The sequence below is a fragment of the Bacillus rossius genome (genome assembly GCF_032445375.1).
Source record: "Bacillus rossius redtenbacheri isolate Brsri chromosome 9 unlocalized genomic scaffold, Brsri_v3 Brsri_v3_scf9_1, whole genome shotgun sequence".
Taxonomy (NCBI): Eukaryota; Metazoa; Arthropoda; class Insecta; order Phasmatodea; family Bacillidae; genus Bacillus; species Bacillus rossius.
In genome coordinates, this window is record NW_026962012.1 from 16,108,782 (window position 1) to 16,134,007 (window position 25,226).

At 37.9% G+C, this 25,226-nt stretch overlaps 1 protein-coding gene across 3 annotated transcripts in view; it reads left to right on the forward strand.

Annotated features, from left to right (window-relative positions):
- The first annotated feature begins 2,749 nt into the window (after positions 1-2,749).
- Positions 2,750-25,226, forward strand: part of LOC134542643 (phosphatidylinositol 4-kinase beta) — a 98,479-nt gene continuing 76,002 nt past the window's right edge. For 2 of the 3 annotated variants that reach the window (XM_063387048.1, XM_063387049.1), the window contains exons 1-3: positions 2,750-3,017; positions 15,044-15,222; positions 21,211-21,599. In XM_063387048.1, the coding sequence (XP_063243118.1) occupies positions 15,107-15,222; positions 21,211-21,599 (505 nt within the window). In that variant the 5' untranslated portion in view covers positions 2,750-3,017; positions 15,044-15,106. Of the gene's footprint in view, positions 3,018-15,043; positions 15,223-16,347; positions 16,488-21,210; positions 21,600-25,226 lie in introns of those variants that run through there. The other variant, XM_063387050.1, reaches the window with a different exon arrangement.

Consider the following 25,226-nt stretch of genomic DNA (forward strand, 5'->3'; position numbering starts at 1 on the left):
TTAGTATGTTAAATAGCCTAAATACATTCACTCATTGCCGTGTTTATATTTTTGTGCAGTATCAACGAGATATGTTTACTAGTCAATATTTATATCCGTACCTATAATTTTAACAATCTTGAAAATATGTTTTTTTTCCATAGACAATGTTTAAAGGGTACTTACACATTTTTCCCTCTCGAATTTTCCAATAGCTTGTTCCAGATCTACCTTGAAATGAACTTCTTTTTAGTGAATGCAAACACAGCAATTCAGACAACAGAACTTTAACAAACCTTCTTAAAAAAAAATTCCTTTGCCATTTTAAGGTACTTCGTGTTTTAAATAAACTAAGGCGGCTGTATTTCCAGAACGATAAAATGTTTAAAAATATTGTTAATTAGCACGCTGCAACACTGAAACACAGTATGAGTGTCACAGTGCCAGGAATATACGAATATTATCGAACGCATTAGAGAAAATGCCGATCTGAGTGATTACATTAGGGGGGGGGGGGGGGGCATGGCCCACCTAGGCACGCCTATGCTGCATTGTACGTCTAAAGTTTAAATAAAAATTTTGTTTGCGTTATTAATTAGATTGAATATATGGTGTATCAATCTCGATAGTGAAGGTTGGAAAAGGGTGGGGGGAGGGAGATTTTCGGTATTCAAACTATTTCACAGGGAGGTCTATTGTGCAATACAATAATAAAAAATACAAAATGAGGCATTAAAAACCAATTTTAAACAATTGTTTTTGGGGATTAGGTACATTTTTCCTCTAACTGCAACACCTTGCTCCTCGTTCAGTTTTATTTTTCACTTTGGAAGAAAAAAATTAAAATTGGGGGTGGGGGGTGGGGGGAGGAATTGTTAACTATGCCCATTACCCTCTGGATATGTCAGTTTAAATTTATATTTAAATAGACCAATATTGTATGTTTCATTATTTCTTACTACTATATGTTGATTATACTGCGAGCGCGAGTTATTTTCGTAGCTATGTAGGAGAGTGCATCAAAACTTTTGTTACAGAGCGGAGATCGAAGCCGCCAACATCGGATTTCATAGCTGGCATTTAATTAAACTTTCAATTTGACTTTGATCTTGAGGCCTAGGAACCATGAAAATATATGAATAGAGATATATTTTTCGGGATCCAAGCCTTTGTAAAGACTACAATAGGAAGTCTTTCTTCGAAATCTTCCTGAAAAAAAACAACCTTGGTATCCTAAATACATGACATGTCATATTTATTCCAAACAAATTTGTTAGTAAAATAAAGTTTTCTTACATAAATAAACACAAAGAAAGTATTTATTCTTTTTAAGTCAATGTTTCACTTATTCTAACATACTATAGTTTACTTCACACAACATTATGTAAGTACCTACTATTAATCATAGTTTACAGGCAGTGGCGTAGCTAAGGTGACTGGCGCCCCTGGCCAGACTTGAAAATGGCGCCCCCTCTTGGTTTAAAACAGAGGGGGTAGCGTTCATTAACAGCGAAACCGTCGCGGCAGCGCCCCCCCCCCCCCCCCCCCCCCTGCTGCTGCGCCCCTGGCGGGGTCCATCCCTGCCACCCGCCTGCTACGCCACTGCTTACAGGTAGGGGCAGTAACAGGTTTGACATCACAAGGGGTGGGGTGAGGGCACGTGACTCAGTGCCCCCCTTCTGCTCAAAGGCAGAATAAATAAAGCATCGGGCGTTCGCAGCCAGTTTGACCTGCTGATCGGGAAGCCTCATGATAACACGTTCCAAATGTTTCTAAATCTGTTTTTCCTTTAGACAAAGATTAATATAAACATTTTATTAATTATGTGTATTTTTTTCTCACATTTTAGTTTACTATTTGCCTCTTGAGTCAGTATATATTTAAGGGTGCCGTCTGCCCGGTCACACACATGGTGTGCAGAGCTTCATGAAAAAAACACTATTTCAAAACTACCCGTATATCCGAGTGGGTCTGTTTACGAAAAGCATCTAAGAGTTCACCGAGGGCCAAAAGGTAGTTTTGATTTCGGATTAGGTTTTTAAATAGTATTTTTATAAAAGTTAAAATTGCTAAAAAGTATGTTTTCAGATAAATGTTTACGCATAAAACAACCGGTATAGATTCTTGAAAGCACTTAAGGGATTTTCATTTCATCTTTATCTTCATTTCTATGTACTAGAATGTTACGGTCCCCGCTCAAATGTCACAGTTGTCCTACGGACGACGAGAAGACTGCGTGCATTGATAAAGGAGGGGACTGCGCGCTAGTTCACAGCCTTGCGCTTAGAGGCGATACCGCGCTAGAAGCAACAGGAAGCATCGCGCTTATCTATCATCACGCCTCTCTAACGCACAGAGACCCCGACTAGACGGGCCCCTTTATGTATCACCTCCGATTAGATTCTTCCCAGGCATTCGAGTGTGATAAAGTATCTTAGAAAGTCAGAAGAGCGAAAATAATTATCGCGTCCCAGAACTAGAGCGATTACCTTCAAAAGGAATCGAGTGCAACTGCACTCAGCGTGTGACCTTCCCCACCCAAACAAATTTCAGTTTTGGAATTGCCAACGTATACAAATAATTTGTTGAATGTTTTCACACAACTGCCATGCAAACTCTTTATTTAAGCACAAAACGTTATTACATAAATAAATAGCAGTTTTAAAAGAGTTTTCATATGTTGTTTGAATAGCATAATCCGTATTTTGGCAATAACAATTATTATGAAACGTGTTTTGAAAGGTTTAAGTTGGTAATCTTGAAGGATTAATCTAATATGGACGTTGTGTCAAATAGTTTCGAAGGAGGTGATTAACACTCAGGAAATTGATTTAAGAAATATTGAATATTGTGGTACGGTGTTAAGTAGTAAATATCAATAAAGAATATGGTTTGATTTTTGCTTTCTTGTATTTTCTTGTGTTTGCGTCCAGTTATGTGATATGATGCTCCATGCATGTGTTAATGTCAAGACATCCTTGGGATGTAGAAAGCAACTCGCCAGTCGGAAGTGGATCAAGAAAAATTAGTTGAGTGAGGTAAATGTGGCTTTCGTTTTGCGTTGCATTTCTTTCCCCAAACATATGTTTATTGCTGTGGAACTTCTAGTTGTTTGTTTACATACATAAAATGGGCACACCCTTTTTTTTACATTTGTGTGACTAAGCTGTTACTATTTCGAGACAGCTATGTAGTATTTCCCCGTGTTTATCATAATTATTTTTGTTAGTGCTTTTTAAATGAGTTTTGGTGATGCTACCATTATGTAAGTGTGTAGTAAATTAATTTGGCCGTACTAAAACAAAATTTAATTTGTTAACACTTGAAATAATTAGTACCAAAACTAAACTTACTAACATAGCCCTAACCGTGGTAAAAATTCCTTACTACATATAACTTCATTTATGGTAACTGTATGATCTACTCTAGTGGCTGCCAACCTGCAGCTCACAGATCATAATTGATTGGTAAACCTGGGAAGCTGCAACTTTATGAAAAAAAATTGTATTGGTTCTGAAGGACAGCTTCTTTTTCAAAGAAAGAAATTAAAATTTGATAATTCTTTATGTAAATTCTGACAACTTTTCCAATTCTCCAAGAAGTTATCGTGAGCTTTAAGTAGTTTATAGTTTTAATGAGTAGTTAGGTTATGTAGCTATATTGAAAATACAATAGTTTTGATGGTAGGCTAGCTTAGCTACATTTAGAATACTTTATAAGATAGAAGATTTTTATCGCGTATCCAAATCTATCTCTTGATCCTAATGGCATGATCCTGAATATATTGATACTGTGATAAATGTTACTTGCGATTTTAATTTAGTACATTAAAAGATCCTGAATATAACATTTTTGATTTAACAATGAATTTTTATTATCAGATCAAATAAAAATCCAAAAATGATTTTTTTTTACTTCCTAATTATGTTTGTGTTGTAATATCTTTGTTATGATATTTCAAGGTACTAAATAAAAAAAAGCAAGCATCGTGTACCACAGGATCATTCATATAGGATCATGCCATCAGAATCAAGAGATAAACTTGGATAAATGATACGGAACAATTACCCTTTAAAATAGTGAGGATGGTTGGTTTAGGTTTAAGATTAAGGGGGGGGGGGGGGGCTGTTGTGACTGAGAACAAACTTCATATATTATACATACATTGTTTACATTGTTTGCATGATGTTGATATCCATGACTTTCTTTGTCAGTTGTTTTTTTTTTATGGTGATAATATGTTTTGTTCGTATGAACAATGTACCATTAAAGAGTAAGTAAACTTGAGTTAACTAATTTGGTTCTATATCATTATACCTTGCTTTCACAACAGGTTATGGGCCCAGAAACGTGAAATTATGATATATATTATGAAATTATGATATAGACGTAAGAAAACATGGTATTAGATATGGCAGCAGGACAAGCTCATAGCTCATTGACGACGATCGAAAAGTTGGTCGGACGGGAAAACTATAATACTTGGCAGTTTGCAATGAGAACTTATCTGGAACATGAAGAATTGTGGCAGTGTGTCACAGGTGAAGAAAAGGATGACAAGAAGATTATACGCGCTCGGGCAAAGATTATTTTGTCAATCAGCTCTGTAAATTATGTACATGTTCAAGACACTTGTACAGCAAAGGAGGCATGGGACAAGTTGAAGAATACTTTTCAGGATTCAGGGTTAACAAGAAGAGTAGGATTGTTAAGGTCTCTAATTACGACTAGGTTAGAAAGCTGTACTTCTGTAGAAGAGTATGTCAATAGTATTATAACTACTGCACACAAACTCAGAGGCATTAATTTTGAGGTTAGTGAAGAGTGGATTGGAACATTATTGTTAGCCGGGTTGCCAGATGATTATAGGCCAATGATAATGGGACTAGAAAGTTCAGGAGCGCCTATTACTGGAGATTCTATTAAGACCAAACTATTGCAAGAAGTCCAAGTAACTGCAAGAAAACCAGGAGTTCCTGAACAAGAGTCTGCCTTCTACAGCTCCAAGGCGAGGAGGGATTTCAACAAGGGTCCCAAGTGTTTTGACTGCAATGGGTATGGCCACATAGCACGTCATTGCCCCCAACGATTTGAACGTGCAAGATATTCAGAGCACAAGGGCACAGAAAATAAAGGCGCCGGTCACCGTGCTTTTCTGAATGTTGTCCTCACTACAGGAAATGCTGATACTGAGGAATGGTACATTGATTCGGGGGCAACTGCACATATTACAAGAAAACTCAGCTGGCTATCAGGCACTCGTGAAGATACAAATGATCAAATCATGATGGCGGATAACAATAGACTGCCAGCTAGAAGCAAAGGAGATGTACACTTGAAGGTATCTGTAGCTGGAAAGGTAGATACTGTTAAGGCAGAGGAAGTTTTGTTTGTACCTGATGTTTCAACTAATCTGCTGTCTGTGAGTAGAATTGTCAAGCATGGCCACACTGTGTTGTTCTCTGATAAGGGTTGTTGCATTTATGATACTAACTGGGAGCTGGTGGCTACAGGCTCTTTAGTGAACAATATGTACAAGCTGGACCTATCTGAAGAAAGAGTCAATTGTACCAGATCGGTTTCTGGCAGTGCTCTGTGGCACAGAAGGCTAGGTCATTTGAACCGATGGGGTATGAAACAGTTGCGGGATGGATCCGCGTCGGGGCTGAATTTTTCGAACGTGGACAGTGCTACATGTACTACTTGTGTAAAAGGCAAACAGCAAAGACTCCCATTCAAGCATCAAGGAACAAGGGCACTTGACACATTGCAGTTAGTGCATTCTGACATTTGTGGTCCAATGGAAGAGTTGTCGATTGGAGGTTCCCGCTATTTCTTCACTCTCATAGATGATTACTCTAGAAAGGTATTCGTCTATTTTTTAAAATCTAAAAGTGAAGTCACAGATACATTCAAGGATTTTCGATCCATGATTGAGAGACAAACAAATAAGCAAGTCAAAATATTGCGTACAGACAATGGGGGTGAATATGTCAACAGTGGACTATCGATGATCTTGAAGGAACTTGGAATCCAACATCAGACCACTTGCCCCTACACACCTGAGCAGAACGGTCTAGCAGAGCGACTGAACCGCACTCTTGTGGAGAAGGCACGTTGTTTGCTCATCGAGGCAGGGCTGGATTACTCTTTTTGGGCTGAAGCAGTGAACACAGCGGCTTACTTGCACAATCGTTCCCCTTCTAGAGTGTTAGCTGGAAAAACACCAGAGGAGGTCTGGAGTGGGCACAAGCCAGACTTGCGACATCTGCGAGTTTTTGGGTGCAAAGCCTTTGCACACGTTCCCAAGCAAAGACGTAGACGATTTAGTGAAAAGGGTGAAGAATGCATCTTTGTAGGCTACTGTGAGAACTCCAAAGGATATCGACTTCTCAAACAGGGAACTACAAGAGTTATCAAGAGTCGTGATGTAGTGTTCATTGAGAATAAAGGAGTTCACAGAGTTCACAGTGAGGCTGAAAAGGATGTGTTTAAACCTATTCCAACTGCATCTCTCCAGTTAAAGGAAGACATTCCCATCATGGTACCAGATGATGTTGAAGACAATTCATGCCATGAAACAGATAGTTTGAATGAATTTAAGGGTTTTGAGGCTCAAGAAGGCTTCAGTCAAGTGGGAGACTGTGCAATTGAAGACTATGTATGTAGCGAGGAACAAATTAGTGATGATACACAAGATCAGCGGCTCCGACGTTCTGGTAGAGCCCAGAAACCAAAACAAATGAAGGACTTCATCATGTACAAGGTTAATGTTGACTCTGCTGATCCTCAGACTCTGGAGGAAGCTCTAGCATGCTCTGCGAGAAAACATTGGATTCATGCCATGAAGGAAGAAATTGACTCATTAAGACAGAATAACGCATGGGAAATCGTAAACCTACCAGCTGACAGAAAACCCATCGACTGCAAATGGGTATTCAAAACCAAAAGGAACACAGAAGGAGGAATAGAACGTTATAAGGCCAGGCTGGTTGCAAAGGGTTGTGCTCAAAAAAGAGGAATTGATTATGAAGAGACATTTGCTCCTGTAGTTCGTCACTCGTCAATAAGGATAATTTTAGCATTGGCTGCAAAGTATGACCTAGACATTGATCACATGGATGCTGTGACAGCCTTCCTACATGGAGATCTTTCGGAAGATATATATATGACTCAGCCAAAAGGTTTTGAAGAAGGTGAAGAGAAGGTTTGCAAACTTTCAAAGGCAATATATGGTCTTAAACAAGGTAGTCGAGCATGGAATCAGAAGCTAAATAGAGCTTTGGAAGAGATTGGGCTCTCTCGTTCAATGATAGATCAGTGTATATATTTTAAGGTAGAAAGTGGGAGCATCGTCATTGTAGCTGTCTATGTTGATGATTTACTCATTGCCTACAACAACAGCCAAACCAAAAATGCCATTAAAAATGGATTGATGGAGAGATTCAAGATGAAAGATTTGGGAGAGGTCAAATGCATTCTGGGAATAAGAGTTACACGGGACCGTACTGCAGGGAAGATCTGGATTGATCAAGAAGGTTATATCAAGGAGGTGCTGTCCAAGTTTAACTTGGAAGAATGCAATCCAGCAGTCTGCCCTAGTGACATCAACCAAAGGCTGTCGAAGAATATGGGATTGCAATCACAAGAACCTGAAGAGTTCAGCAACGTACCTTACCAAGAGGCTATTGGAAGTTTGATGTATGTTTATCAGGGAACCAGGCCCGATATTGGATTTGCATTAAATGCAGTTAGTAGATTCAGTAGTAACCCCTGTAAGGCTCACTGGGTGGCTGTAAAAAGAATCATGCGTTATTTGAAGGGTACAGCAGATGTCAAGCTTGAATTCAGTAGTAGTGAATCCAGTGACATTACAGGACATTGTGATGCAGACTGGGCAAATGATATCGATGATCGACGTTCCACTACTGGCTACGTTTTCACTATGCAAGGAGGTGCTATTACCTGGAGTAGCAAGAAGCAGAGAACTGTAGCGCTGTCAACAGCAGAAGCCGAGTACATGGCACTCTCCGCAGCATGTCAAGAGGTACTTTGGCTTAGAGGATTGATAGGCGAGTTAGACAATATTTGTTCACATGGAGCAATAAACATTTTGTGTGATAGTAAAAGTGCAATTGATTTGGCGACATCACCTGGTTATAGAGCAAGAACCAAGCACATTGACACAAAACATCATTTCATACGTCAGCTTGTAGAAGACAAGGTGATCAACGTGATTCATCAAGGTTCTGTTGGCATGATTGCTGATGTGCTGACCAAAGGCCTGCCAGTCACCAAACACCGTTTCTGTGTTCAAGGAATGGGACTCAAATCAGTGACCTAATACATTCACAAAGTATGTTCTAGTGGGAGTGTTGTGACTGAGAACAAACTTCATATATTATACATACATTGTTTACATTGTTTGCATGATGTTGATATCCATGACTTTCTTTGTCGGTTGTTTTTTTTTATGGTGATAATATGTTTTGTTTGTATGAACAATGTACCATTAAAGAGTAAGTAAACTTGAGTTAACTAATTTGGTTCTATATCATTATACCTTGCTTTCACAACAGGGGCAAGGTAATTCTGCAAAATTGGTTTGACAGCGAGGGGGGTATAGAGGAAGGAGGGATCATGAGTGGAAGTTTGAGAGAGAGTGGAGACAAACAGAACGGGACAGGGCGGGAGTGAAGATGAACGGGACGGGGTGGGGATGCAATAGGCTTGGGGGGAAGATGATTGCTATGAGAGAAGGTAAGGACTTAAGGAGGAGGCTTCAGGAATCGAGAGAATAAAGAAGGGTGGGTGTGACTCCTTGACATTGGGCGGAAGCCCAATCACAAGCGTACATGCATAACTCGTCAAACTTTAAAATGGCTGTCGGCAAATCTTCCCATGTCAAATACATTCATAACATGCAGTAAATTTAATCTAACTTCTGTAAGAGATGACTAAATGTAATATTGTAACACTTAATTTGTTATATTACAGTTACCTACAACACTCTTCTTTTGGCCCTTTCAGTAGTGAGCCTGTGTTGCATGCACCCACTGCCCTTAGGCCGCGTGGAATTGTGTTTCTCCCATGGGTAGCGGGCTGGTGTCTGACGTTGAAGATTAGTCACAAAAAAAATTTCAAGGTTCAAGGGACAGAGTGACCATCAGTAGGAAGAAGTGAAGTAAAGTTTTGTGGAAATAAAAATAAATATTTATTTTATATATTAAGGTTATTATTTTTTTTATTATTAAATTATAAATGGGTAAACAAATTTGAAGTAAACTTCGGTGTTTTTGTCCATTGATACGAAAAAAACAAGCGAAAGCTGCAAAAGATATATGGAGAAAAAAAGAAAAGCAATTAATATTAACAAGTGAAAATATATTAATAAGCTGAATTTTGTGGAAATAGAATAATATTTAATTTTACTTGAAACTATAAAGGGTAATATTTGAAGTAATACCTTTCTATTATATATTAAAATAAAGAGTAAAACCCTGCATCCACAGAACAATTATTGTGTTTATGAAAGGAACATATTTCTTATTTTGTCTGTGGAACATGAAGATATGTATTAAGTGTTTGTTATTTCATGATTTAGTTTTAAAAGCTTATATTTAAATGAGTGTTTTGTCTTTACTAGAACTAATTAATATTGTGAAAATGATACAAAATAGTAACGTGAACAGTAATCTGGTCAAAAGGAATTAATTAGTGCTAAGCATAAGACGATGTAACTTATGTTTCTCTGGAGGTAGGAAGTTTCGATCGTTGAGGACTATTAACAGAAAAAAAAACTTTGAACAGTACAAACCATCTAAATCAAATCTTCTGTTGGCCTAGAAACCTTATAAAGACATTTTGTATGATAAAGCACCGAGGAATTAATAATATAATTTAAAGTAATATGAGTAATAGTTACCATCAATATGTACCTATATGCTACCAAATGGTCATCATTAATAAGATTTAAAAGAAATAACAAAATTGAGTTTGTCCTGAAGAATAATTCGTCATACAAACAGAAGAATACAAGCTGAATCGTCAAAGTTTCTGACAAATTAGGAAACACTGAATACTCCAGAATAAAGAACAAGAATAAGATGTGATTCAAATTCAAACAAAATTCCGGGTATGAAGTCTACTTCAAGAAGATTTGGTATAACTACGGGTCTACGAACATCTACCAGTACGAGAAAAGGGATTGTCAGGGAAGGAAGGAAGTCTGGAGCTGCCAATACCATATTTACAGTTCTGCCACGCCGATTTCGACCCAAGATCTTCAACTTGGCTGACCCAAGGTACCGAACTAAACAGATGATAACGACTCTTCCCGAGACACATCCAAGAGATACCGCAGGACAATAGCCAGTCACGTCTTATAAATTATGTTCATAAATATCAAGTAATAGTGTAATGGATTTGTGTTATTCTCCTTGACAGAACAAATTACTTAATTATATCATTTGTTTTTGGTATCAGTCGCTCGGCATCAGACTAAATTAACGAGAACAGTTTATAATAAAATAATTTTCCTTTTGGTAAACGTTAGGTTAGTGTAAGATACATATGATTCATACTGTTGTTCGGAAGTTAAGTAAAATTTGTGCTTTATTGCAAATGAATATTCATAAAGTAAATTGGATAGGCCTACACACTAGCTGATGTTTTGTGATAGTTAAACTTGATTTTAATCCAGAAATCCGGCTCATGCTATATTGAGTTGTAGTTGAGGATTAATATTATAAAGTTAACCATATTATAAAGTTAACCATATAACAATTCATTTGAGTAGTATTTAAATGTATGTCCTATGGCAGGTTCAGGCTAGCGGTACCGGTGCCGATGTCCTCCATCTTAGATTGTGACATGAAGGCAACAAATTTGGATGACCTTGACCTTAAAAATTGACCAAAAATATACACCATTCTCCAAAATTTCCAGTTTTTTTTTTTTTTTTTTTTGAAAAACATTCCACAAAAATTTTTTTGAACAATCATAAAAATAACAATTTTTATATTTCAAGGGGAAAATTCCTATTTTATTACAAAAAATGGCCAGAGGTTTCAAATGTCCCCAAAGAGGCTTAAATTCCCCATTTGCAAGCCTTCAGTAAGCTTCCAAGGGGAGATCTTTGACTTTGACCTCCATCGTCATCTTGGATGACATCATGTCCCGCATCTTAAAAATCTGTTTTTTTTGAGCTATGAATTCAGGAAAAATGAATAAATTAAAAACAAAAAATACAATTTTAGTAACATTTGAATTAAAAAACAGGCAGTGAAGCCTCGATGTAAATCAAGTAAGAGCAAAAAAAAATAACGATCCACCATCCCCCTGTGTTGGCAGCTGGTACACTAACCTCCCACCACTAATGCCAAGGTAGATATTACGTCGATCAGTATAACGTCATGGATACAATCTCATGAGAGGGTACTATTATCATCAGTGGCAATACGATCGTATCAAGGGGTATGACCACGTCAATGAATATGACTACTTCAGTAGAAATATGATACCAACAAGTGATACAATAAAACATCAAAGATAACATTCTCATCAGTTGGGATTCAATCTCATCAGTAAGATATGATGTCATCAAGAGATACGATTTAATCAGTATGTGTACGATCTCATTAGTAGGGATATGATCTTATCAGTAGGAATATGAGCTCATCAAGGAATTAGGTTCTCATCAATAGGGATACAAAACCATCAAGAGATACAATTTTATCAGTATGGAAATGATCTCATCACAGAATAAGCTGTAATTTTGTATTATGTGTGTATGTACTGCGCACCACATATCTAGGCGCTAGATCACTGCAAGAATGAATTTTGTCACTGCTTTCAAAGTTTTGTGTTTTGCTTGAGATGGCGTGGCAAGTGTCTAAACAACACACACACACATACATACATACATACATACATACATACATACATACATACATACATACATACATACATACATACATACATACATACATACATACATACATACATACATATAAGGGAATACATTGAATTACTAAGTTGTACTATATGAAGTTTCAAACATGACATTTTCATTTAGTTCGTATTGTATTGATAAAAGTTTCCATTATTCATGTCAAAATGGTAATTTTTTTTGTAATTTTTGTTAGAAAGCTCTGCAAGCAGTACAAATTTTGTGAATCAAACCATTAAAATTTTCTCTTAGGATTTACAATTTCATTAAAACTAAATAAAAAAGTCTGATTTTTATTATTACAACAAGTTTTGATCACTCTGGTTTCATTCAAAGATTCTCAACATGTTGGGCTTATTTTTCTAATGCTTGTGCGAGTCAGTTGAAGGATTGATGACCCAAGCATTTCTCTACCAGCCACGTCCTGTGACTCATATCTGGCCCATCTCATGTTTCCTGTCTCGCTCTGTCTCTACTTAATGTTATGAGGACTCTAGCGACGATACTGGTCAGCCAGACCACGCGCTATGTAGGTAGTGCCCATCACTCCATTACCGCTACATGCCTAATACAGTTAGCAGTGGTTCCCCTTCCCCAGTGGTTTCCCATTGAGCCCGAAGATTCTCTGCGTCTCTTGAGGGTTCGACACGTTCCCAGAGCTCATCTACGTGAAGTGGTATTAACTAGGACTCCGTTGTTCTCGGAGATTTGAGTGTTAAGTCAGGGATTCTGATGACGTGACACTTCAGAGGGCTACTAGACCTTTATGGAGGCCGACTTGTGGCGAGTAGTGTGGAAGTGGAGAGTCTGGTGGCGACACCGGCAAGATTGCGAGACTGGTGAATCCTCGGAGCGATGAGAGCAGTGAAGTGAAGAGGGGAGTGATCCCTTGGTGAGCGAAAGTGGATGACGGGTGATGTGCTTCGTGTGCGTGGACTGGTGCATCGAGAGCCGAAGCAGCTAGGATTGTGTTGTGTGTGTGGCGGACGAGTGAGTAGTGCGAGGCAGTGTGTTGAGCCAGTAGTGCGAGGCAGTGTGTTGAGCCAGAGGTGTGTGGTAAGAGACGAGCAGTGGAGAGAGCCACTGTTGAGCCAAACTCCAGTGGGGAGAGTAAATTTTTGTCTCAATGTCTCCACCCACATACACATACAATCTCCACAAGCATCTGTAGTAGTAGCAACTCTAGTAATAAGCCAGGAAATAATTTTTTGTGGAAGATTTCCTGAACTTAGATCAGTTCTCAAATTCTTAAACCTTCGTTAGTAATGTAAAAGATTTATATATAACTAAAATAACAGGGTGAATAGTTACAATAAATTGTTAACCAGCACCTGCCTGCTGCATGAAATAATATATTGGAAGCAATGTATGAATTGTTACCTCTCAGTTCAGCTTGTTCTTTTTCTACTGTACTCTGCAGATTCTTCAGAAATTAGTCCTTATGGTGGTTGAGTGGTCGAATCATTCACCTCCTTCCGAGTCCATTCAGGGTCAATTTCCAGTGGTGTCAAACCTGGATTTTTGTGATGTTGCAGTGCGCCATTGGGGTTTCATTTGCAGTACTCCTGTACTCCCACTCTTCACCTCGTCCTTCATTGTGTCTGATGACTCCATCAGCCCTAATTCATTGATTTATCCATTCATATTTCGGGAGATAATTTGCTATGGAAATTGAGAATTAATAATTATATACTTCACTTACTGTGTAACTAAATTTCTCAAAGTTAGGTATATTCACGCATGAAAATCAAGTTTTAAATTCATGTTTTTTTTTTTAATAGTATTTAAAACTATTAGAATGTAAACCGCAATATCGCAGATGTGTTACATCTTATGGAATTATTTACTTGAACCTAATTTTTTTAATAATCCCTGTTCTTCCACAAAACAACACAGGCTGACACTTTTTAATAATCTGCAACGTTTGTTCTTTCCGATGTTATTGGTGTTTGATGCTATCTTATTGAGAAGTACATACAACCAAATGAATAAAAACATCCCTTTTGTTACAACTATCCAGGAAGTAGTTCCTGTGTAAAATGCATACAAGTTCTTTAGCAGCAAGGCCTGGGATGCAGGAAATACTTCTGCTCACAGTAATTACTACACAGAATCGTAGTTGACTGATTGTGCCAGGGATAAACGTTTAGCATGAGAATAATTTTTTTTGACTGGTTTATTAGATGTACATGAGTTTTGGGTGCCTTTTATGGACACTGGTACACATCACGAGCTCTCGGAACAAGGCAGCTTGCTGCTGTCTGGATGTTTTATGGTTTCAATGTGTTTCCTCTGAAGGAAGATAGTCTTGCCTTTGTGCCAGGAAGGTTATAATTGTTGCGTAATCATATGCACATTTGATACAGTGTGTTCTGGTACAGTGAAAGGTCTTTCATTCGGCATTCTATTGTTCGGTACATTTTGTGACCCGATGCCAATCAAGCCGCTTACGTTTGGGTGGATTCCAGCTGTTGATTTTGGTCGCCAGGTCAAATTACTGCTCTGCCGACGTTTTTAGTTCGCTCAGAGTTTGTTATAGTGTATAGGTTTTTATATCTGAGACTTTTTGAACAGTAATGCTCCTCATTATTTATTCTTTTTGTGGAACAGCTTATTATAACTTATTTTAAATACCATTGTACTATATATTAATTTTTCCTTGGCGTTCCTGTTAAATCTACATTGATGTTTATAGTCCGTCCAAATCGCTAATCTGGTATGGTCACAGTCCCATGGTGCCAGATCAAAGAACCTTCACTGTAGTTTAAATAATAGTGCTGTTTTCACTCATTAAGTTATATTCTTCAATAAAATGGAATACAATTTTCATAACATTTGGTAGGTACAAATGTTGAATGCAATTTTGTGGGTGTCACCCCCTGTTATTTTGGTAAAGGTAAAATTGAACAAATACCATTTTTTAAACATGATTTTCAGTTCAGCTGCAATCACTTACAGTGATGCATAGCCTTTTTGTTCCGCCTATATCTTGTTGAGTCTTCATCGGGCTGAATACCTGTGTACCTTCTCTGTCAAGTGGACGTGTGCCCCGAGAGCACACAGGGTCAGGCAGGCACGGCGGAGACCGGGCTGAGCACGGCACGCGTGTTGCAGGACCTGCCCCGCACACAGCCATGGCCGGCAGATGACTGTGTCTGCGCGCTAGTGCCGGTCAACATGAGCGAAGTAGCTGCCGCCATCATCACCAAGCGACAGAAGCTTACAGCAGTTCCCCCGGTGCACTGCCGCACGCGTCTCGGCAACCACCAGCGCAACCTGAGCCTCGACTTCAGGTACACTCCCCCGTCCCTCTGCGACTGCAACCGCTCGTTCCGTGGGCCCTTCGCTGTGACGCTCGCCTCGGCCCTCCCAGCCCCCCACCCCTGGCCTCATCCGCTCTGCTCTGCTAGTTGCAAACATGCTAAATACATTTTTTTTTAGTTAAAATCAAAAAAAATTATGATTAAGTGAAAATTTATATAAAATTGGTTTTCTGTAAAGTCGGTTTACGGACGATAGTTTAACGTGACAAGGTCATAACAAAACATTGATTAAATGATTGCATACTTTTATGAATAAAATTGAATCATTTTTATTGAATTATCACTATTTTGTATGGATACATAGGAGTGAAATGAAATCTACAATTTAATTGATAAATTTACATTTATTTGCACTCATTAATTCAAATATGTTGATTACTTTAATGAAGAGATTATTTTAACTATAACTTTTATACATGTTTGCTATTTAACTTCTTCCAATCTGTGTTAATCTGTTAAGGATAGGATGATGATAGGAAAAATAGGAAACGAATGGGAGTGTTTCAAGATTAAGTCAAATTGATGGTTGTTCCAATGGAGTGGAAGAGAGATAGATGCGGCGCAAGCGTACAATGAGCGTAATGGGACACAGTGTAATGTGACAATGTGTGTTACGGGACACTTTTTTGTGCATGCAGCCAGCGTTCATGGAGTTATTAGATGTCACGTCAATAATGATAATTGGATTTTGTAGGCTCTGTGTTGCCAGGAAAGTAATGACATCTAGGAGACTTTTTTTTCTTTCTTTTGGGCTCATCTTGATGTTAAATGTTTAAAGATATTTAATTTACCAACTTAATCTTCAGTATGTTTATAAATCTACAAAACCAGGTTATATATCTGCTACTTGCAAGCTTAAGTGTGTAGTAACGATTGCAGGCAGTTGTGCAGAGATAGCAGTGTGAAGGCGTAGTGAGCGCATGCTGATGGAGGATGTGACTGCACACACGTGAAGCACAGCAGTGGGTGGTTTTAGTGTGGAATGCTGATATGTGGTTGTTGGAGATAAGGCAGTTGTGTGCAGCCCGGCCGTGCTCTATCTGCCATCCCAGTGTGCATTTCCCTGTCTTTGTTGTCGTTTATTTTAAATACTCACTGTAGAAAAGTCTTAATGTACTGATTATATAAACAGACAAAAATAATTTTGTACAACATGCATTGACTGAAAAATTACTATGTAGGAATTTCGCACTATCAATAAATAATAGGATCATGCGTATGTATTGACAGTAAAGGTATGTTATCTAAAAACTGTGTAGCATTTCATATGTTTTAGGTTAAATTGTTTTAAACACTGTTTGTTGGTAAGGAACCATAAGCTTGTGAAGATTCTTAAATGCTTAACATATATTCCAATTTCCAAGTGATGATGTTTCAAGTTTTTAAAATACTAGCATTTATGCACTTGAAACCTGTACCATACTTCAGTGATAAGCTCAGTTAAGAGGCAGAGGTGCATGAAAATGTAAAAGGAAACAATATAGCAGTAGTAAATAAAATTTAAGTTGTTCATGGGATCAGTGGGTAACAAAGGTCCAATAAGTCTAATCAAGATAAATCATTTAGTACACGCTTGTTCCGAGAGGTTTTCAACCATAAACACAACAGTTGAATATGTAAATTATCAAGACAATGTTAGATTGCTTACATTAGTTTAAAATTGGTTCAGTAATAATTAACTAAAAGAAAAAAAAGCTAAATTATTCCTAATACCTAATTAAAAAGTTATGCAAAATAAAAATAAAGCTATATCTGTCTTGCCTGATCCATATGCAGGACTGTTATTATCTACTGACAAATAGGAAGTTGCTTTTTTCTATGTTTTTGATGCCAGTGATGACATATATAAAGTTAAACTGGTATCTATAGCTTTGGAATTGACAGAATGAAAAGCGGAAGAGAAACTTTCTTGGGCTGGTGTATTGACTATGTCCCTTCCAAAATGCCATCATTGCTGGATATCAACAACTAGCATTCCTAGAGTTCGTTAGTAAAGCTTGTGAAGCCTTTGTTGGTGATATGGTTCTTGTTTCAAGGTAACGTGTAGTTTGTAATTGAGCGAAGCGAGGTCTCCGTAACAACTAGAGTGATCTGCATTTGTTTGTATGTATGTTTGATGTTTGTTTGTGACTTTGTTCATCAATAACTTTTGAACCATTAATTGGATTTTCAAAAAATTGGGTTAGGCAGGTATCGCCAACGGAATTTTTAAGTTAGTGTAATAGCAAAAATGGTGGGGTTTAGGATATGTACTATGTGTGTGTGTGTGTATGTGTGTGTATATATACATACACACACACATACATGTATCTTTCACAATCAAACACATTACTTTAATTTCTGACTTGGAATCCAAACAGGTTAGTTTCCATACTGCGTGTTTCAAAGTGAACTAATGAAAATTTTAAAAAAATGAATTATATGTAATTATTTTGTAAGAATGTATTTGTTGGTTTAACTTTTAAAAAATGTATGTATTTTGGTATTATTTCATTGTTAGGTTGTCAGGTTACGTTGCAAATATTAGTTATTAGTTATAGGGTAAAATTTTACAAAGTCACTAAAAACAGACATTACAGGGTCTCAATTCAGGGTGGACTACTATTACTTAATAATTTATTCTTAAATCATAATAGTATTACTTATAGTCCTACCTATATGTAAAATCTCTACTTGTGCATGTTTATTTAAAGTTAACACATTATTTCTTATTTCTTTTATGTTCAATATACAAGTTGTGTCAAACCAGATTGCTTGCAAAAAATGTAGACGATCCAATACCACTTCAGAAAATTTTAAGGTGGCTGTTGAAAAGGCTTCTCTTAAGCAAACATCATTTGCAAATGTTTTGTGATGTTTCATTACCTCCATTATCTCCCTCTGAAGAGCCAGGTCGTAATATGCTGCCCGGAGCAGTCGTGGCTGCAAGTCAACTGTGTGAACGTATTTAACTAGAATATGCAGAGTAGCACTTCAAAACTCTTCAGAAATAATTCCAGAAATTATTTTTGCTTCTCATCAAAGATATTGTGCATATAAAACTGAAAACTCTAATTCAGTGTCAAAGTGTATTGCTGTATGAAAAAAGTGCATAAAAAATTGAGCTTTGCTTCTTGAATTACATTAACCTTTCTGTGGTATTTGGATTATTACACTCTAATTAAATTGCTGTGCATTGAAGCGAGTAAAATTATCCTGGAGAAAAAAAAAACATTAGAAAAAAAAATACGAAGTTACCAAAAAATAAAAACTCTTGATGCTTCATTTCAACCAAGCTTTTATTCCAGCATTGGTTGAGTGAAGCAATAAACCACACAGTTATGATGCTATGATGGCCTCATATACACGTCAAAATAATAAGACCTTAGAATGCTGCCTTTTTTCTGGGAGTCATACTGAACTTCATATAAACGCAAAATTTGGAGATCCTGGCTACACGGAAGATTCCATAATTGGGAGATGCTGGCTACATGGAAGATTCCGTCTTAAATTCCCATTTTTGTTACTGACAATGCTGAAAAACACCATGAATTCAGCTAATCGACATTGGCAACGGACTCATATTTATCTTGCCGCTTGCTCATTGTTCGCAGTTAGCTGTGCATGATGTACACAACACCTATTCCTCATGGTTTTGATGCCGTGTTGAAAAAAGTCAAGAAAATGTGTGATCAATATAATTCCAGCACTCAAGCTTTAGCAAGACTTAGGATTTGCCAAGAATAGCCAAATTAGTCTATAATAAGAATTAAAAACTACGGTAGCAACAAGGTGGAATTGTGAATTTTAAATGCTGTCAAGCCTGGTTGAATGAGCTGCAGTGTCAACAGATCTGACGAAATCTGGCAAGGTTGAGTGGCACTTTGCCAAAGGTCTGGTAGAGATTTTGCAACTCATAGAAGAAGCTACTAGATAACTATGTAAAGAAGGTGAATGTAGTGTGTCTGTAATGATTCCTATCATCACTGGCATTTCAGAGGTACGTTGCAAGTTGTTAAAACCTGAAATGTCTGGTTTTGGTGTTTTGTATGCACAAAGTCTGCTAAAAGCCATCATTTGTCAATTTCCAGGATACTATTGCAAGAAAGAGTATTAGCTATGATGCTGGACCATGTTTGAAGGGCTTGATTTTGGGAACTGTGGATTAAGTCATTGCCAAAAGTCAAAGATGCTAACATCCCAAACTTTACAAATACTTGCAGCCACAGGTGAAACCAGTTTTGGAAATAGTTTGAAAAACATGTGTCTGAAAAAACAAACTACTGTGCACCCCAAATACAATAAAAGATGAAGTTGATGAGTATTTGAAGATACTAACAATCCAAAGACTTTATGTTCCTTGTTTGTGGTGGATGAAAAATTCTCATATTATTCCGAATTTGTGTTGCTGCAAAAAAAATTATATTTATTCCTTTTTGAGAATCTTGTTTTTCCGAACATCGCCGAACTTACCCGAACTCTCTCGACATGTTCGGAGAAACACAACACAACTCCAGAACAAATCAAACAAAAAAAAAATAATGTGGCACTCCAACCTTGGAGTGTCACAAATAATTGCTTTATTCTTTTTGCAAATTGCTGCTTGTTGGATATCAGGCAAGTGGGAAGTAAAAGTGGGCTGACAGTGCACACTGCTTAAAGCTTCTGGAGAGACCACTGAACTGGGGAATAAACACTTCTAGGAAGTGAACTAGAGGAAATATACACCTATCCCTCACTTAGCATGTCTTCAGATTGCGCGGATTCATTTAACGCGATTTGAATTTTACTGCCCCAGTCTTGAATAGCACGTCTGTAAATTTCAGTTAGCACGAAATCTCGTCACGAAAGAAAAAAAAAGTCTGGCACGACGCCACAAAGTCTGTTTCAACTTCTGTAAACAACAGATGTGCTGTGGGTTACAGTGAGCCTACCAAGGGGGGAAGAGATGCACGCCCGGGTCTGACTACGCTATCGGAATGTTGTACAAACATCAGCTATGGCAAGTTAAATTGCAGCTATGGAGTGTAAAGGACCAAATGATTTTACGTCCGCGCGTATGCCACCGTGCCGTACCGTTGTCGCCTGGCCACAAACCAAGCTGTGAACTCAGTCTAGCCAGTGGCAGGGAATTCACTCAAACAAAAGCAACGTCTGCTCATTCAGCTGCCAGTAACTGTACGTGCTTGATCATTCATAATGCATCGTGTTCAAATATTTGAGACAAAACTAGAAGTATTACGGCGTGCAGATTGTCATGAATGCCACACTTATGTTGGATCGCACTTTAGTTTTAAGCAAGTCAACTGTGTGCACAATCGTACAAAATAAGGACACTTACCAAAAGTTTATTTATAAGTCTGATGCTGTTGGTTGTACTAGCGGGAATATATTTTACATTAGATACCGGAACAGAAATGAACAGATGATTCACGTGGAAAAAGGTTGTTAAATGAATGTTGCACTGGAAAAAAAAATCATTGGCCTGACAGGATTGGTGTGAACCAGGTGGTGATACGCAAATAAGCACTTTAATTTTTGGAAAATTAAAATGTAATTATCCTGTCAATAATATCAGTTTCACTGTCAGTAAAGGATGGTTTGGAAAGGTACGTGACGTAAGTTGAAGGTCACGCCCGGGCGGGCAAGTACATAACCACGTATCTCCCGTTACACGAAGTCGTATTTGTCATACAAAGTGCGATGGGAGGCAGATAAAGATAAATGGTGTGACATATTTATAGCTGAGTGTTATTCAACGCATTTATATTACGTAAAGTATATTTTCATACACAATTTTTGGAACACATTAAATAAATTAGCCTTGCTATTTATGGAAACTAATGCTTCAAAATACGCGATTTGGAATAACACCAGCATTTTCAGGAACAAATTGGTCGTGCTAAGTGAGGGATAGGTGTATCCACGCAAGCATAGCTGCGTGCGCTGACGGGAACATGTGGTCTCGCCGTGTCGCAGGTCCATGGGCATCCTGCTGCCGCCGGTGTCGCAGGTCACGCCCGCCCTCAGCATGCACCAGCGCAACCGCAGCCTGGACTCAGCCCTGCAGAGGATCCCGGAGGTGGACGTGACCCCCAGTCCGGAGATCGAGGTGCGCGGCGGCCAGGAGGTCTCCAGCCTGGGCTCGGACGACTCCGGCATCCTGTGTGGCTCCGACAGTGGCGCCTGCAGCCGCGAGAGCCTGGACTCCACCCTGGCGGAGCAGGCCCCCGCCCCCGAGCCGGCCCCCGCCCCCGTCCCCGCCAAGGGCTTCCTGCTGCGCCTCTTCGAGAGCCGCATGTTCGACATGGCCATGGCGATCACCTACCTCTTCAACTCCAAGGAGCCGGGCGTGCAGAGCTACATCGGTCAGTAGTGCCAGCGTCAACACATCTCGCTTTGGTACTGTTGAGCAACACAGTAACGTACACCTTCTTTTATTGCATAATCTTCGCACCGATATTTTAGGGCGGAAAAATTTGGATTAAAAAACCTCTTGCATGAATGTCGCATGATGTTTTTGGTCCCGCCATTAGATTCCGAGCACTTTGTGTAGGTATTTTTTCCGTACACAACAAAGTATTTTAAAGTATAAATCTAATATTCATTCGGACATTACCACTTGCTTATTTAATTAACGGAAATACAAAGTTATCTGATTTGTGAATTTTCTTTTAAAGACGTTTTTTAACGTTATAACCTTTATCTGTTGGTCTGCGTCGCCGCTTATAAAAATATAGCCAGCACTAGTTGACATCATTCATGTTTGGTTATGTTGCTTCCCGTATAGAGCGCGCGCACGTAGTTGAATATAGATATGTCGCCGATTGCATGCAACGCACGCTCTCTGTCGAGTGCCAAGTTAACTATATTTGATGGCCCGCACTCTTTCGTGGTGTGTACTACGACAATAATTATGCGTTAGTTCAGGCTCGCATTCAGGTCACAGATTTTGTTTTTCTATTTAAAATTGAAGAAAGGTTTTTGTTGCATGACTTATTAATTTAAATTGTTTGGCATGCTCTTGTATACGCCACTTTTTAAATAAACGTACTTTCCATGAATGGGTTTTGTGTTAATGAATAACTTTACGTAACAAAAAAAAATGTTTCGCATAAATGTTGCACCCCTACTTTTCAAACTTGATTTTAGTATAAAATGTGCGACGATTATGCGTTAAAACACTGTATAATACAATAAATGGTTTTCGAATTAGCATGTTCCGAACCATGGCTATGTGGGATTAGAGATTTGGTTAGATAATGGAGCGTCAATATATTTGAACAGAATGGCCAAAGAAAAATAATATGCAGTGCAATGGTTTTTTTAACTAGTTTAAATAAACTGCTCTTTTAGAAAAAAAAACATAAATCAAAATGGAAAAGATTTTAACCAAACATAACCTAAACCATTCTGTTTCTGTTCCATTTGTCATATTACCTGGATTTGGTTTTACATTGGAGAATGTAAATTGTTTTAAGCACATGAACGATAAATTATTTGGATACCTAAGCAACTTAAATAAACTTTAACTTTATTGTTAATGAAACATTAAATTCAATTGTTATAGATTTATGGTTTATACATAATGAAGCCTCTGGATGTAAAACACATATGTACACTAGAATCCCAATATAATGTATGCTCATGGTTCTACGGATTGCATTCGTGAAATCACTACCTTTTGTAAAATCTGGGGTGGTCTATTTTGACACCCCTCCTTCCCAACCGAAAGAAGAAAAAAATATTTTATTACTTTTTGAACCAAATGTATTTTGTATTATTTGTGTGTATTTGACTTAAAATAAAATGCCATTAAATACTAAATACTATTAATGCAATGGGAAAAATAACCTGCTGCCACAGCGTGTGAACACAGAATGCGTGCTGGCCCCTCTAATCTGCCCTCCTCCGCGCTGCGGCTGGTCTTGTTATTTTCTACCATCTCTCCCGTTGCAAACATTAAAAATATCTACTATACTTTACATCATGCCCGCTTTTCACATACACTGTTATAGCTACAATCGTGTGAATGGCTACTTTTTCCAGCTGTGAACAGGATTTGGAATGTTAATACTAATAACTGCTTGTAAATTTTGCCCAAGGTCATGCCGGTATCTAATCTTTACATGAGAGATTAAGGAGGGCTGAAAATAGCAATAGAAACACTACTGGTTAGACAAGACGTGCACAGGACCTGTTGATAAACTGGAAGAATTCCCTTTATCAGCTTTATAAAAAATCTTTCACAGCTTGCCGTAAAAAATGGTTACAAACGCACATTGATGAACAGAATCCAGGGAAAACAAAGCATCTAGTTTAGTGTACACCTATGCTGTCTGATACAAGAGGCGTTTGTGGCAAAGGAAAAACTTCTCTGTAATGACAAACATATTCATTATAACCGACTACATTTTAGTGCAAGAAACCTGTGAATTTTTAAAGCCATCGGGAATTATTTGTTTGTCTAGCAAGTTGAAAAGGTCTTAGTTGTAAAACTGCTCGTCTTGCCTACGAACTGCATTACTTCTATTGTTGTTCAGAACTATTCACAACTTAGTTGAAAAACAACCTCTGTGCCTTCAAACAGCATCACTTAACATTTTTAAGTGCTGTTTATTGGTGAACCTCCCCGGTGGATGTGAGGAATGCGATGTATGTTAAGATAAATGGGCGTTTAGGCATAGGGGGGAGGAAGTCACTATTCAATTTCTTTTCTTTCTTCTCTCATGCTGCAGACGGTTGTAGTTGGTATAAGTCATGTGCCAGTAATGATGGAAGCAGAGTAAAATAAAAAAATTTTACGGCTCAATTTTTTCATCCAAAAAATTTCAAGGTTTGTTATTTTCCAGCAGAAATATTGCTGCTTTTAAAATAATTTTAAAATATGATCCCATAACCACTTGCATAGTATTTATCAATGGTAAATGGTTGTCGTGTGGGCATTAAGAATATTTATTTTACCGAGAATGTACTATACAACACTGTGAGGTATTTTGGCTTTCATCGCAGTGTTGCAGGATGGGAATAAAGGGGTTGGGTTGGGGGGGAGCATGTTGACAGTTTCTCTCGGTAAAGGTTCTACGAGGTGAGGGAATGTTGGAACCTTTAGAGGGGGAAGAAGAGTTTTGTGTGTCCCCACTTATGTCACATTTTAAAACGGAAATTCAGATGTTTTCGGTTCTTCGTATATGAACATTATTAAGAGTATTAAAACCCACACAAAACATACGCTGTGCATTAAAAAATATTTTAAAAGTTTTCATTGTGATTTTTTTCAAATTTTTACTGATTATTTATATTTTGGAGTCAAAATTTCTAACTTTTTGAAGGTTCCTGAAGAGTGTAAAATGGCTGCTTCATTAACCCCTGTGTTTGTAAAATCAGGTTCCTAGTGTAAAGGAGATGGTTGATTGATTTATTTATTTTTCAAATTTAAATATCTTTGAAAGTTATTATCTTCAATACGTATTAGCATATCCTAGAAATTAACAGAATACACCAATCCCTCACTTAGCATGTCTTCTAATTGTGTGAATTCATTAACGCAATGTTTATTTTACAGCCCCAGTCTTGAATAGCACATGTGTAAATTTCAGTTACCACGAAATCGCCATATGCAAAAAAAAAGTCGAGCATAAGACCACGAAGTCTCCTTCAACTCGGTAAACAACCGATGTACCGTAGCGTATAGTTAGTTATACGAGGGGGAAGATATGCACGCGCAGGTCCGACTACGCTATCGGCTTTTGTACAAACATCAGCTAAGGCAGGTTAAGTTGTGGTAATGCAGTTGGAATCATACTGGAATCATGGCTTCCAAGTGAGAGCGTAATGCATCATGTTCATGTATTTGAGACAAAACTAGAAGTATTACTGTATAGACTATGGAGTCAATAACGTATGTTTACATTAGTGATGGGCAGAACGGTTCTTTTGACCGAGTCGGTTCTTTTGGATCAGTTCCGTGAAATGATTCGTTCAGAACGATTCGT